General features: G+C 38.7%; 1 protein-coding gene across 9 annotated transcripts in view; it reads right to left on the bottom strand.

Moving 5' to 3' along the window:
* Nucleotides 1-15,626, bottom strand: part of RCOR3 (REST corepressor 3) — a 65,194-nt gene that overhangs the window by 14,974 nt on the left and 34,594 nt on the right. For all 9 annotated transcript variants that reach the window (XR_002479631.2, XM_021677214.2, XM_021677219.2 and 6 more), the window contains 2 exons: nucleotides 13,504-13,722; nucleotides 6,605-6,682 (listed from right to left, as the gene is read on the bottom strand). Coding sequence is in view for 8 of the 9 variants with exons in the window: in XM_021677214.2 (XP_021532889.2) it covers nucleotides 6,605-6,682; nucleotides 13,504-13,722 (297 nt within the window). In the remaining variant the exon portion in view is untranslated. The remainder of the gene's footprint in view (nucleotides 1-6,604; nucleotides 6,683-13,503; nucleotides 13,723-15,626) is intronic.

Below are 15,626 nucleotides of genomic sequence, written 5' to 3'. Positions count from 1 at the left end.
TTAAAAATCAGAGTTGATAAGTTCACACTAAATTTAAGATTTAATGTAAATTTATTCTTAGCATGTGGAACATATAGTATTAAAATTTCATACTGAATAAATGATATCCATTAAGCCAAAAAAGAAAAAAAATGTAGTTTTAGCTACATTGTTCAAATATAAATATGCAGATTTTATCACTGAAAAAAATCTCAATTGTGTTTCTTCATCAGAACTTCAATTGAACCTAGAACTTTTTACACCTCAATTAGAAAGAAAACAAAACAAAAACCCAGAAAAAAATAAACTATCAGTTGACTGGCTCCTGAGACAACAGCAAGGACTTTTTAGAGACCTGAATAGCATGAAGCCAAAAGGGGTGACGTCTGGCAACAGATTAAATAGCTGTGTCTCGCTTTTAGCAGGTCACCAACTTGTTAACTCGTCACACTATAAAGGGGTAGCCGGGAGGAGGACCAAACTGTGGGGATCCAAGGGTATGTGCGATGCACAACGTCACATATATATACACTCGTGGCAGCGCAGCCGCTGCAGCTAAAGGTTAAAACCAGTTCTAAGGGACTGACCTCAGGGTTATTCATACAATCAAGGAGGAGAGAAAGAGGTCAGGGTGCTGTAGGTTCACACATGATACTTTGGGGGAAAAGCCTTTTTTTTTTTCCTCCTCAATGTTTAACTAAAAACATTTTTAAAAACTACGGCTTGCCGCTGACCCAGCATTTTCTCTTGTTTCCGTGTGAGACGCTACTGTTACAGTATGTTTACAGTATCAGGTGTACAGTACAGTACATGAAAGGGCCTACACTCTACTGCACAGGCCTCTCCAGCAAAACAGTCAGTTCACGACTGCGAAGTTCTTGGCGCCTGCAAGATTGTGGATGGACAATAAACCACACGGTTCAGCAGTCACCTTTTTTGTCCTTCAGTTTGTTTTCTGTATTTTTTTCCTTTTTTTTTTTAAACCATTAAAAACAGTTATGAAATGTGGTGTCCCGCTGATGCAAGGACTGGGAAAGCCATTTTTTTTCCCCAAACTCATTGTAAACAACAGTAACTTTGGTTAAAATAAAAAAGTCTTCTATGTAGGCAGAGCTTTGTTTTTTCAAAGAGGGTGGGTGGGGTCCTGAGGGGAGTAAGGTGAGGACAAGGAACAGAGAGGTGTGAGGCGGTGGTGGGGGGAGGTGGAAGGAGGAAGGAGAAACAGGAGAGACTTTTTCCCGAGGGAGAAGCTGGACAGCACAGGGTAAACCGGCTTCTGAGGTGCTTTGGCATAAATAAAGGGCAGCAATCAGTTTCTAAGTTCTCCACACACGTGCACACGCACACACAGTGGGGGAGCTGTTTGCTTTGTTTTGTTTTGTTTTGAGGGGGCAAGAGGTCAGGGGTATGATTATAACTAAAATCAGACGAATCCTAGAAAGCGGGGAGAGGGACAATGCTGTTAAGAAATTTGATTTCTGAGAAATCAAGAAATGCTGATGTGAGAGATGTGGGAAGGTAAGGCTAAGATTTAATTTAATTTGGGATATACTGAGAATGAGGTAGTAAGACATTCAGGTGGAGTTCAGGTTCCACTTGAGGCTAAAATCAGATTCATTTATTAAAACACAGTTTTGAAGAGTGGGAAATTTTTATAAGAAAAAAACAGTGGAATCATATGTTACTCAGATCTAAAATTGGTCTAGAATTTATCTGATTTTCCAGATTACTCTTGAAATGTCTTTTAAGGCAGCCAGAGACAGGCACAGTCTTTCAACACACCCACAGTCCGGTATTACTCCAGCACTGGAATGGACCACTAGTTTTTCAGTTAAACCACAGATGAAGCTGTTGGCTTGAATTTAGGGTAGTGTTGGTTTTCACACACACACACACGAGTCTCTCTCAGTTCAAAGAGACACACACAGATACACAGGAGGCATGCAGAAACTTAGACGGACTCAACAGTGGATTCGCAACTCCCAGTTCACCACTTCGGGGTACACACTCCATAAATGGAGTGTAAGCAGAATTGCAGCACTACTACACTTGCTACTGCTAAACATTCTTGTTTTCTCTTTTATTTGACTGAATGTCTGGATGAATTTGTGTAATTTAAATGAACATATGACTTTAACACAGTAAAATAATGAGACTGTGTATCCAAGACAGGAAAAATGAATCTTAAGCACACAAATTTGGGAGAATGCCTGTATATATAGAAGACAAACCAGGGAACAGAAGAAGAGTTATAAAAGAAAACATAACTTCTCAAAAGTTAAAGGAAGAAAAAGAAGGGCAGTTATCTATATCAAGAGCTCAGAAAAAGGCAATGGGAATCAGAAGTTAAAAGTTGTGGAATGTGGTCGTCTGTGCCAATGCTAACGTTTGTAAGAGGCAGCTCAGTGGAAAAATGCAAAACGGGCCAAGCACGGTGGCTCACACCTGTAATCCCAGCACTTTAGGAGGCTGAGGCAGGTGATTACTTGAGCCCTGCAGTTTGAAACCAGCCTGGACAACATAGCAAGACCCCATCTCTACTAAAAATACAAAAAACTAGCCAGGTGTGGTGGTTTGCCTGTGGCCCCAGCTACTCAGGAGGCTGAGGTGGGAGAATCACCTGAGCCTGGGAGGTCAAGGTTGCAGTGAGCCGAGATCACACCACTGCACTCCAGCCTGGGCGATGGGAGTAAGACCCTGCAAAATGGAAGGGAGGGGAGTGGAAGAGAGAGGAAGGGAGGGGAGAGGAGGGGAAAATGCAGAAGGGATGGTGGAAAGATTAAACAATATGTGACAAAATGGAAGCAGAGGAGGTGGAATAGTGAAGAAAAAATAGGGTTAAAATTTTAAATATACAGGACTCACATAAGTTACTGATTTAATCATTGTCTTTTAAACCTGAGAAACTCTGGTAGAGATTAATTTAAAGACAATTAGAATATATCTGGGAATCTAAAACTGTGCGGTAGCTGTAGTTAGCTAGATGGTATCACAGACATATTCTTCTACAAAAACACGCACCTGAAATTGCTTTAAACATAACAATAATATAAAATAATCTAATTTATAACAATATGAAAGGTCCCAAAAAGCCTTCTAATCTATGACATCCTTAGTGAATTCAGCATTTTTACTCTATCCTTTCCCTGCTGGATTGTTTTTACACCTTTCCCGTTTTTATCAGTGGTAGACTCAAACTATCTGAGTTGAAAGAGGCAGAAAAGATCACCAAGTTAAACTTTCTACTCAATGCTAAAAATTCCAACCAACATCTATAATGTAAGGATGTCGTCTACCTTTGCGTGAAAACAACCACAGATGGGGAATTTACAGCTTCAAAAAGCACTCCTTTTTCAGTTACACTTATTCTTCCTTTTGATTCATCAGTCTTTCCTCCACCTACCCATTTACCTCCATCCAAAGCACATCAAAGCAGAAGACATGCCAGTGACACCCTCCACACTCACAAATACTTTCAAGGAGACGTATTAACAGTTTCCTACCGTTCCTCTAACTAATACCCAACCTAACCGATACCCTTTGATCATTTATGACTTACGTGCTTAATATTTTAGCAACTATAAAGTTTCCCTGTTCTAATTTGTCTTGTGTAATGCCATGGTAATTTTCCTAAATTTAAAAATTTTCTTTACATCCTTCTGTACTAAAGAAACTACAGGGTCTTTCCATTTGACTTAGTTTATAAAGCAAACTTCTCTTTCTGGCTATCACAAGGACTTTATGCCCTGGCCTTGCCCACTAACGTCTATCAAAAAGATGCCCCTACTCAACCCTGCTAACATCTCTCATACACCATGTTCATTCCTTCTCTGCATCTAAGTTTGCCTCCTAAGTAGACAATATGCTTCTTAAGACTGTTTTACATTTCCACAGAATTCTCAATAGCAATTAATTAGCACAATAATGAGAACATAATAAGTGCTCAGGGAATACCTGCTGATTCATTTTTAGAAGTGCTTTTTAATTTTCCCCTACTAGACTTACATTTTTGAATGTACTGTTCAACACCAAACCATTGCTCCTATTATTCCCTCTGCCCTCTTTGGTCCCTTCTGTCTGTGCAAAAAAATCCCTCTTATCCTTCAAACCTCAGCTGTAGCATTCCCCCTCTAAGAAGTCTTCTCTAACTGTCCTTGCCAAAATGAATAAGGCCCACTTATATTCTTGTACACTTTGCTTATAAATCTATCACACAACTTTTATCAGTTTGTCTTATAACATCGAGACTGCAAGTTCCTTTTTTAAAAAGCAGGTGTAAAAAAATCACCTAATCTTGTCCACATCTTTATGTGTTCCCCCTTCCCACACACTTTTCACAGGGCCTAACACAGTGCCTCATATGCCATAGCTGATCAATAAATACTTGTGGAAGTAAATGAACTTTCTTCAACAAATTTTTCCCTAAATGAAAGTAAGAAACACAACCAAATTAATAAGTAAAGCACTTTAGTGACCGCCTACTTTCAGTAGAGTTACTTTCATGGGATGGCTTACTGTAATTATTTCAAAAGTTATTAACATTCTTTGATTCAGTACGGTTTAACCTAAAGGTAAGGAGATGGGTTACCTGATTCGTCAAGTTCTGTACTGTCACTGGGAACTGAAACACATCTCTTCAAGTTGCCCTCCTCCCCAAAGCAGTAAGAATAATATGACAAATATAAATATATCCTGGGGACTCTTTAGATGATAAAACATATATTTTTCATCTCATATAAGTTCAATAAATCAACCCAAAGTAATATCCAAACTTCAGTGTACGGATGGTAGCGTATTAACATTTTGGTTATTTTATTTTGATCATTATTTTTATAATAAATCAAAAAATACAATAAATGTTTGATAACTTCTTACCCAATAACTGCATTAAAATGTGGAAATGTAACATATAATTTTGCTATTATACAAAAACTTCCAAATGTAAGAGGCAGCATGATATATACTAATACAGAAGTCCAATCAGGACTCTAAAAAGATAAGATATAGCCAGAGTTTCATTATTTACTAGTTGGGTCACCTGGAAGTAGTTGGTTAACCTTCCTGATTTCCAGTTTCCTCATGTGAAATAATAGTATCGGGTTCATCTATCTGTATGGATTTACATAAACATCAAATAAGATAGCACATAGGAAAGCTATAAAATGCTACTGGACTTTCACATCTTTCTTTATATAAAGTTAATGAGTGAGACTGTTCTGTAATTTTATGGAAAATCTGAGATTAGGATTATCCTTTTCTTGAAAATTTAGTAAGCCTTTTCTGTAAAACTGTCTGGGCCTGGTATTTTCTTGTGAGAGAAAAATGTTAATTATTCCTTCGTTTTACTTAATGATTATCAATTATTCAGCTTTTCTTTCTTTTTCAAAAGGCAATTTTGATAAGACATATTTTCCTACGAATTTCCATGTTTTTTTTTTCACACTTGTTAACATAAAGTTCTTCCTGCTAGTCTCACAATGTTTTTAATATCTGTGGTATTTCATTTAACTTTTAGATCACAAAATTATAGACATTTAAAATTCTTTGCTTTCATGAATTTTTAATGAATACAAAATTAAAATAATTTTTGTTGCAATAACAAAATAAAATAGTAATTTTTGTACTATATTATCCTTAAATAATCATTACGAATGTTTGTCAGTTTACCTGTGGGCCAGGAATGAGATATCAGTCTTTATATTATTTTTCACTCTTTTCCATAACCTAACCATCTTGAAAGAGACTATTTAAAACAATGAAAAACAACGTTTTTCCTAAGTCTTCCTTTCTAAAAGACACTGATGACTAAGATGGCATATGGTACATTATTTCTGAAGTCCTACTATTCTGCCTCCCCATAGCCCCTCACATATATTTCATCTGTAGATATTTCAGTCAACCTAAGTTTCCCCCTTGTGGGGGAAAAAAGTCCCAATAAGACCAAATAAGATTATTTGATTATTACATACACAGAAAGGCAAATCCAGGATATGAGGTATAATATGGAAGTCTTAAAAAGAAAGAGAGAAAAAAAGATAGTAGAAGCTCCTAGAAAAAGACCTGACTGGACCTTAAGGAAATATAAGTACCCCTGTAATTACCATAAACAGCAAAAACATATTTAGGTTTCAACTGAAATAGAAGACTTAAGAAAATGGTCCATCCATACCTTGTTTTTATGTAGAAGAATGTAAGTCCTCATACTAAAATCTTAAGTGGAAACTGAGCCAAAAAACAATTATCCTAAAATAAAAACTTGCTAAAATAATTTTTTTTTTCCGAGACATTTTTCGTGCTGTGTTACCAATTCACATGAGCAGGAGAGGGCTTTGAGCAAACATTGCCGAAGACCCAGAATACACTAGCTTGCTCATCAATGAGCTTCCAGTTTCACATACACTGTTCCTACTACTATTTTCCCTATTTATGTTGCTTGCTATGAATTTCTAAGGGCAAGAAATAAATAATTTAACTTAAATACAAACCAATTAACCAAGCCTCATAAGATCATCTAAGTATAAAAATAGAGACATAATAAATTATCCACATTATGCAATCTTCGAAGTATTAATGATGCATGTGAGTTTTCACTGTGCGCGATCACACACGTCCTTCGATAACGTACCTCAGGAGGCTTGAACTCTTCAATCCCGCCTTCCGTTTTCTGCTTAAGTGCACTGTTCACTTGCTTAGCATTCTGAACCTTCAACAGAATAACCCCAAATGTGAATCAGATCGTGTACTTAAGGAAATTTTTGAGTACTCAGTAAGTGAAAAGAATATACTCCAAAGCCCTCTTAAATTTTATTTTAGGAGAATAGTCATACTAATCACACTTAGGGCGTGACATGCCACTAATTCAACTTATACACGTATCGACTAATTAAACATCTAACAGACTAAAAGACTCAATATCTTTGAATATCATGGTCTTGAATATCTTTTAGCAACAACTTTTACAACCAGAGACAACTGGCAAACATACAGATTAAATTCCATCAATACTTCTCATTACCATGTTTTGACTAAATAACAATTTTTCCAATAATAATGATGATGATGGTAGCTAACATTTATTAGGTATTTATTACGTATAAAACATCATTCTCAGTCCTTCATATGTAATAAATCACTTAATTCTCAAAACCACTCTGTGAGGTAACTATAATCAGTTCTGCTATATAACATGACACATACATTAAGAGTCACTGAACTAGCCAGGTACAATAGCTCACACCTACAATCCTAGTGTTTTGGGAGGCCAGGAGACTGAGACCACCCTGGCAATATAGTGAGACCCTGTCTCCACACACACACACAAAAAAAAAAAATTAGCTGGGTATGGGTGGCTGAGGTGGGAAAACTGCGTGAGCCCAGTAGTTCTAGGTCATGGTGAGCTGTGACTGTGTCATTATACTCTAGCCTAGGTGACAAACCAAGACCCTGTCTCAAAAAAAAGAAAGAAAAGAAAAAGCAGCAGTGTGCTATGCAAAATCCATAATAAAAACCACAGGGCTTGTAGGGAAAAGGAGATTGGGATACAACATTAAAAAACTTCAATGACCACATGAGACAGGAACCTAACAAAAATGGCAACACAGGTTTACACATTCTAAGTGATTTTTTCTAAGTTCATAAATGCTACAACGAAGACAGTTCTTTACCTTGGAAAAAAAGACCTGAAGTTTGCCTGTGAAGTGGGAGTCAGAACGGTTGCAGTTTGTGAATTATTGTGGAAGTGGTAGGAGGGTTACTTGAAATTTTAACACCAGATGTGTTTGGTTCATAACACACAGTGAATTGAGGTAGCTGCTACCTGTTTGAGATGTGTGCATGCTCACTTCAGCTGGGTGCATGTTTTTTGCTGACAAAAATCATATACAAACAAACAAAAAATTCGTGTTATGCTCACATTGCTCCCAAGTATATTAATTACATTAGAACAAATCCACATTTTCAAAAAAAGTTAAAGCAGAACAGACTCTACTGATAAACATTTCACAGATGAGGAATATAAGGCACAGAGAAGTCAAAAAACTTTCCTAAGGCGAGGAGATACAACCTGAATTTAAACCACACCAAGTTTTTAACTTCTACTCTACTAGCAATATTATTAGTCTCCATTTAGGCTGTAAAGGGTTAGGATTTTTTGTTTACTTTTTTCCTCTGTTTTTCCCCCCTAGTATGGACAACGAAATACTTATAATTTAAGAACTTTTTTTCACCAGAGATCTTAAAACCAAAGCTAAAATGTCTAAAATCTAGGACAGTTCCAGGGTAGTCACTTGGCCATGTCAGATAGACATATAGAGATAAAAAGTAGTCTCAATTCTCAAGGATTTCATAGACTAGTGGGGAGATTAGTAAATATAAAAGTATGATAAATACTAAACCACCTAACATAGGCATGGAGAGATAAAGACAGAGAATGAGAAAGTAAGTGTGCTTGCATGTATGTTGATAAACAGGTGGTGGGGAAGATCAGGGAAAGTGTTCCAGAGGAGAAGACGCTAAACTAAGTTTTAAAGCATTTAACTGGCAGACACGGTTGAGAAGAGGATATACATTCCAGGCAGAATAACGTGTAGGAAGACAGAAAAGCCCTAAGGCAAAGGCAAGAAGTTAGGCTGGGGCCAGACTGAGGAATTTTAATTTTGCCTAAAGATTGAAGGATATACCTGAATTGAACCTTAGAAAGACTGAAAAAAAAAAAAAGACTGGAGGAAACCTAAAGGATTTTTAAGCAAGGGAACACATGACCATAGCTGCCTTTTAGAAAGATACTTCCAGTAGTAATGTGAAGAACAGAATAGGGTAAAGAGAATGGAAATTAATTTAGCAACCCAGGTGAGAAATATTAATTAAGAAAACTTTCATTAAAATTGCAGGAATGAAGGAAGGATGGCAGTGGTATACAGAGGTTAAACAAATAAATTAGAGGCCCGGCACGGTGGCTCATACCTGTAATCCCAGCACTTTGGGAGGCCAAGGCGGGCGGATCACCTGAGGTCAGAAGTTTGAGAACAGCCTGACCAACATGGAGAAACCCAGCCTCTACTGAAAATACAAAATGAGCCAGGCATGGTGGTGCATGCCTGTAATCCCAGCTACTCAGGAGGCTGAGGCAGAAGAATTATTTGAACCCAGGAGGTAGAGGTTGCAGTGAGCCAAGATCTCATCATTGCACTCCAACCTGGGCAACAAGAGCGAAACTCTGTCTCAAAAAAAAGAAAACTTGGAAACAGAATGTAAACACTTGATTGTGGAGAATTAGGGGGAATTGAGGATAAGTGGTCACTGGTCTCAGTAACCGAGAGTATGTGGCACTATTCACTGAGACGGAGAATACAAAAACTGGAATAGATAAGTAGGGTGAGTGTGGAAGAATTTAGTTTGGACACGGTATACGAGATGTTTGTGACATAAAAGTTGCAGTGGTTAACAGGATTTTTGAACCCATGACACTTTATTGTGTCACACATCAAATGTCACACATCAAATAAATAACCAAGATAGGACTTTTTTTTTTTTTGAGACAGATTCTTGCTCTCGCCAGGCTGGAGTGCAGGGTGCAATCTCGGCTCACTGTAATCTCCACCTCCTGGGTTCAAGCGATTCTCCTGCCTCAGCCTCCCAAGTAGCTGGGACTATAGGCACGTACTACCATGCCCAGCTAATTTTTGTATTTTTAGTAGAGACGGGGCTTCACCATGTTGGCCAGGATGATCTCGATCTCTTGACCTCATGAACCGCCTGCCTCAGCTTCCCAAAGTGCTAGGATTATAGGCGTGAGCCACTGCACTGGCCCCAAGGTAGGAAGTTAAAGCTTAAAGTTCCTTCTAAAAAAAAAAAATCAATAAAAACAGTCCCTAAGTATAGTAACAGTAGTTCAGAGAATGAAGTATGAATATAGGTGACTGAGTACATTCTATTCCTTTGTATTTTTAGTGCATTTAAAGTATTACAGGCAAATGTTTTAGAAGTTTTCTAAAGAACAGTGCTGCGGTTTGGAAGATGGGCATCTCGCATTCATAGTCTGACTAAAGGCTAAGCATTTGACCAAATATGAGACACGTTGCTGGTACAGAGGTAAGCACAGCTGCCTTCTAAATATGTACTATTTCATAAGTACTATACACATACATACTCAAGAGAGTCACAAAGTCAAGTTAAAAAAATTCCGAAAAGAAATGGTTGACAGTGTCAAACATTACTGAGTAGTCATAGGAGCTAAAAACCAAGAAAGCAGCATTAGATGCGGCCACTTGCTCATAAATGATCTTTTTATTCTACTGTAAGCCTTAACTCCTAGGCTCACGCAATTGTCCCGCCTCAGCCTCTCTTGAATAGCGAGGGCTACACTACAGACACACACAACCACGCTTGGCTATTTTTAATTTTTTTTTTAATAGAGATGAAGTCTCGCTATGTTGCTCAGGCTGCTGTCAAAACTCCTGGCCTCAAGTGACGTTCCTGTCTTGGCCTCCCAAAGCGTTAGGATTACAGGCATGAGCCACCACGTCAGCCCATAAATGATCTTCAGATAGGTGTTTCCGTAGAACTGGCATACCACACGGGTCAGAAACTAGATTAGAAAGGGTGGAAGAATAAGTGGTGGTAAGAAAGCAGAGGAAGAAAATGGGGTCTACGTTTATTAAGGAAGGAAAAGAGTTAACAGAAAAGCAGTTTGGGTGAATAACAAGGAACAGAGGGCCGGGCGCGGTGGCTCAAGCCTGTAATCCCAGCACTTTGGGAGGCCGAGGCGGGTGGATCACGAGGTCAAGAGATCGAGACCATCCTGGTCAACATGGTGAAACCCCGTCTCTACTAATACAAAAAATTAGCTGGGCATGGTGGCGCGTGCCTGTAATCCCAGCTACTCAGGAGGCTGAGGCAGGAGAATTGCCTGAACCTGGGAGGCGGAGGTTGCGGTGAGCCGAGATCGCGCCATTGCACTCCAGCCTGGGTAACGAGAGCGAAACTCCGTCTCAAAAAAAAAAAAAAAAAAAAAAAAAAACAAGGAACAGAAAAATCTGAACATGTTTAAGATAGAGAATCTGGATCCCACACTATACTGCTGCAAGGTTCTTACATTCTGTAAGGAGCAGTATACAGTAGTCCTCCCATATCTGCAGGGGACACAGTCTAAAACTCCCAGTAGATGCCTGAAACTATGGATAGTACCAAATCATAACATATACAGGCTGAGTATTCCCTTATCCAAAATGCTTGGGACCAGAAGTGTTTCAAATTTCAGGGAATTTTGGAATATTTGCATAATACATACCAGTTGCACATCCCTTATCTGAAAACCCAAAATCCAAAATGCTCCAATGACCATTTCCTTTGAGCATCGTGTTCAAAAGTTTCAAATTTTGGAGCATTTCGGATTTCAGATGAGGGATGCTCAACCTATGCTGTTTTTTCCTATGTATACACACCTATGATAAAGTTTAATTTATAAATTAGGCACCATAAGAGAGTAACAATAGCTAACTAAAAACAGAACAATTATAACTGTCATAAAAGCTAGGTGAACATAGTCTCTCCAAGTATCTGCACTACAGGTAACTGAATCCATGGAAAGTGAAACCACAGATTAAGGGAAGACGACTGTAATATTAACTAAGGATACAGTGATAAACTCAGCATAAATGTAGTAATCCCTAAAGCAACTACAAAAAAAAAACACAAGAAAATGTAAAAAGACAAAGCTAAAAACTGTAAATACGACCATGGTCCACCTTTCCTTAAAGTCCTTCAGTAGTTTCCTAACTCTGAACGGATTTCAAATTTCTTAACATGATTTTCTTACAAATCTCTGTCTACCTCTACTGTAATCCGCTAACGGCAAACTAACAAAGAGCTCTAAGATGAGTGACAGTGATCAGACCAGTACTTTAGAAAGATAATATTGGCAATAATGTGTAACCTCCAGCTGAAGAGAAGTCACAGAAAGAATCAACAAGAGGCAAGGTGTGGTGGCTCATGCCTGTAATCCCAGCACTTTGAGGCCCAGGCAGGAAGACTGCTTGAGCCCAGGAGTTCGAGACCAGCCTGGGTAACAGCAAGAACTTTTCTCTACAAAAAATTAAAATAAATTAAAAAAAAAAGAATCAACAAGATAGCTACTATCAGGCAAGCAAGAGTAAGAGCTTAAATTGATAGTAATAATAAAATAAAAATGAGGGAATTGATTTAAAGGCAATTTCAGAAATAAAACTCACATAACTTGGTTATCACTTTAGTTTACATGTGTTGGGAAAGGGACAATAACGGGATGGATAAAAGAGGATTCTGATGTTTCAACCGACAGGAAACAGAGAAAAAATATTTTAGGGAAAAACCTAGTAAGCAGCTGGAACTATAGCTAAGGAGCTTGAGAAAAGTCACAGCTGGAGAAGTAAGACTCAGAAGTCACTGGCATAGAACGTAGGGTTGGTTGATACAGATCAGGAAAGTATAGACTTAGAATACGTGGATTAAAGGGATAAGAAAAAAATAAAACAAAGAACAGGAAAAGACAACTAAGAAAGGCCAGAGATCTAATAGCAACGATTAACTGAGTACTTAACATGTGCCGGACACTGTTTTAAGCACTTATATATTATCTGGTTTAATTCCTTTCAACCACTATACTATTATCCACATTTCCAGATGAGAAAACTGTGGCTGAGAGAAGTTAAAGAGCTCCTCTAAGGTTACACAGGAAGGAGATGGTGTAGCCACGGTTAGAACTTAACACGTTCACTGACTCTAGACGCTGATTCTTAACTACCGTCTGGTTATGATGATGGTGCCTGTACAATACTACCAGTATTATTACTACTACTGCTGATGATGATGATGAAGACAACCACCATTATTCACTGAGCATTCAAAATGTGCCAAGCACTACCCAACAATCTACATGTACCATAAATCATTCCCAATAACCTACAAGAACGGTTATGATTCCCAATTTTATAGACAGAACATTGAAGCTTATGGAGGTTCTATAATCCGCCCAAGATCACAGAGCTAACAGGCAGTAATGCTGGGATTCAAATCTAAAACAGGCAGAGGTATCTTCTAAGTTGGACACAAGATAAACTTTAAAAAACGAAACTTGCGGCCGGGCGGGGTGGCTCACGCCTGTAATCCCAGCACTTTGGGAGGCCGAGGCAAGCGGATCACGAGGTCAAGAGATTGAGACCATCTTGGTCAACATGGTGAAACTCTGTCTCTACTAAAAATACAAAAATTAGCTGGGCGTGGTGGCACACGCCTGTAGTCCCAGCTACTTGGGAGGCTGAGGCAGGAGAATTGTTTGAACCCAGGAGGCAGAGGTTGCAGTGAGCAGAGATCCCACCACTGCACTCCAGCCTGGCGCCTGGCGATGGAGCGAGACTATCTCAAAAAAAAAAAAAGAAACTTGCATAAATGGAAGGCTGAGAAAAATCTGCAAACAACTGAGCTCAATCTAGTTCAAAGCGGATAGGTAAAATACACAGAATCATTAAAAATACTATTTTTATAAAATACCTGACGTTTTAGAGAGATCAGCTCCATGTCCAGTTGCCTCAGAATGGTGTTGGCTGCATTGGGACTACAGGAAACCGCTACCACATCTTCCTGGGTTAAATACATGCCCTTAGGTGGACGGCACTTAGAACGCTGAGAGTGATGGCGATGTTGTAAACTCTGATACTCTCTTCTTCCAAGTCCAATCTTGCTAGTTTGGACAGGTTGTTCAGTATTACCCTAAGAGAATAAAAGCAGAATAACAGGTCACTCGGTTTTCACAAATGTATAAAGTGAAAACAGTCTATTAATATTAGAAGTATCTTCTGCAATAAGTACACATAAAAAACCACTTATAATCAATTCTATTTTATGGACAAGTCCAAACACACATACACATGGCACTCACCAACTGAGGGGGAAACGCATACAACATAATATATCCTTGCTTAATCCACTCAATCAAATGTTTGATTTTTAGGCCCAGAGGACTAGGAATAAGTGAAAAAATAAGTTAGACTCTAAACTTCCCTGTGCACTTCAAGATGTGATGTATTTTCCCTCAGCAACAAGGGCAAAAAAAAAAAAAAAAGCCTCAACTTATTAAATGCGAGTTCCTCTTAAAATAAAAATTAGAAAAAAGAGGGCAATTTAGAAATTATGATACATAGCAGATTAGACAGCTGGTTGAAGAGATAACATTTCATTTTTACTTTATAGTTGCTGAAAGAAAAGTATGCCTCTAAAGGTTGAAAAGGACACAATTATCTTAACCCAGAAAATATTTCTAACTTCCAAATCTACAATGAAAATAAAAGTAAATTTGTGCCTCAGAAGACATTTAGAAAGTTCTAAAAATGATGACCATGAAGTTTTAAGTATTATTTCATTATAACTTGTTCTTAAAGTATGATATAAAAATACAATGTTATTCTGAAAGAAAAATCTATTAGAAACCACATCTTTTAAGCTGAAGATTTCACTGAATATATTTAATAATCCAACTTCTTTCTCTTTTTTTCTGAGACAGAGTCTCTTTCTGTCAGGCTGAATGCAGTGGCATGAGCACGGCTCACTGAAGCCTGGACCTCCTGGGCTCAAGTGATCCCCCTACCTCAGCCTCCTGAGTAGTTGGGACTACAAGTGTATGCCACTAAGCCTAGCTAATTTTTTTGTTTGTTTTTTGTAGAGATGAGGTCTCACCATGTTGCCCAGGCTGGTCTTGAACTCCTAAATTCAAGTGATCTGCCTACCTTGGGCTCCCAAAGTGCTAGGATTACAGGCATAAACCACCGTGCCCAGCCTAATACTCCGATTTATTAGAAAAAGAACTCTTAGAAAAATTCATTAAAAAAATTTTTTTTCTTTTTTTTTGTTTTCGAAATGGAGTCTCGCACTGTTGCCTGGGCTGGACTGCAATGGCACAATCTCGGCTCAGTGCAACATCCGCATCCCAGGGTCAAGTGATTGTCCTGCCTCAGCCTCCTGAGTAGCTGGGATTACAAGCGTACGCCACCACACCCGGCTAATTTATTGTATTTTTAGAAGAGACAGGGTTTCACTATGTTGGCCAGGCTGGTCTTGAACTCCTGACCTCGTGATCTGCCCACCTTGGCCTCCCAAAGTGCTGGGATTATAGGAGTAAGCCACTGTGCCTGGCCGTTTTTTTTTTTTTTTGAGGTAGAGTCTTGCTCTGTCGCCCAGGCTGCAATGCAGTGGCACGATCTCGGCTCACTACAACCTCCGCCTCCTGGGTTCAAGTGATGCTCCTGCCTCAGTCTCCCGAGTAGCTGGAATTATAGGCACCCGCCACCACACCCAGCTAATTTTTGTATTTTTAGTAAAGACGGGGTTTTGCCATGTTAGGCAGGCTGGTCTCAAACTCCTGACCTCAGGTGATCCACCAGCCTCAACCACCCAAGTGCTGAGATTATGGGTGTGAGCCACTGCACCTGCTAAAAATTTATTATGAAGCATAATTCACTTCATTGCTCAAAGCCAACGCCAAGCAACACATGGCAGATCCAATGTTCAGAGAAACTCCTCCCAGTAGAGCACTACTAAAATTGCTGGATCAAGCATTTTTTTAAATGTCTTTTAAAATTCATTTCTGAGCTGGTAGGGAAGTGAGGAAATTCTTCCAA

The sequence above is a fragment of the Aotus nancymaae genome, unplaced genomic scaffold, assembly GCF_030222135.1.
Source record: "Aotus nancymaae isolate 86718 unplaced genomic scaffold, 86718_ANA_hifiasm-v0.15.2.pri h1tg000039l, whole genome shotgun sequence".
NCBI lineage: Eukaryota > Metazoa > Chordata > Mammalia > Primates > Aotidae > Aotus > Aotus nancymaae.
The sequence above is the reverse complement of the archived record's forward strand: the minus strand, read 5'-3'. Positions and strand labels throughout refer to the sequence as shown.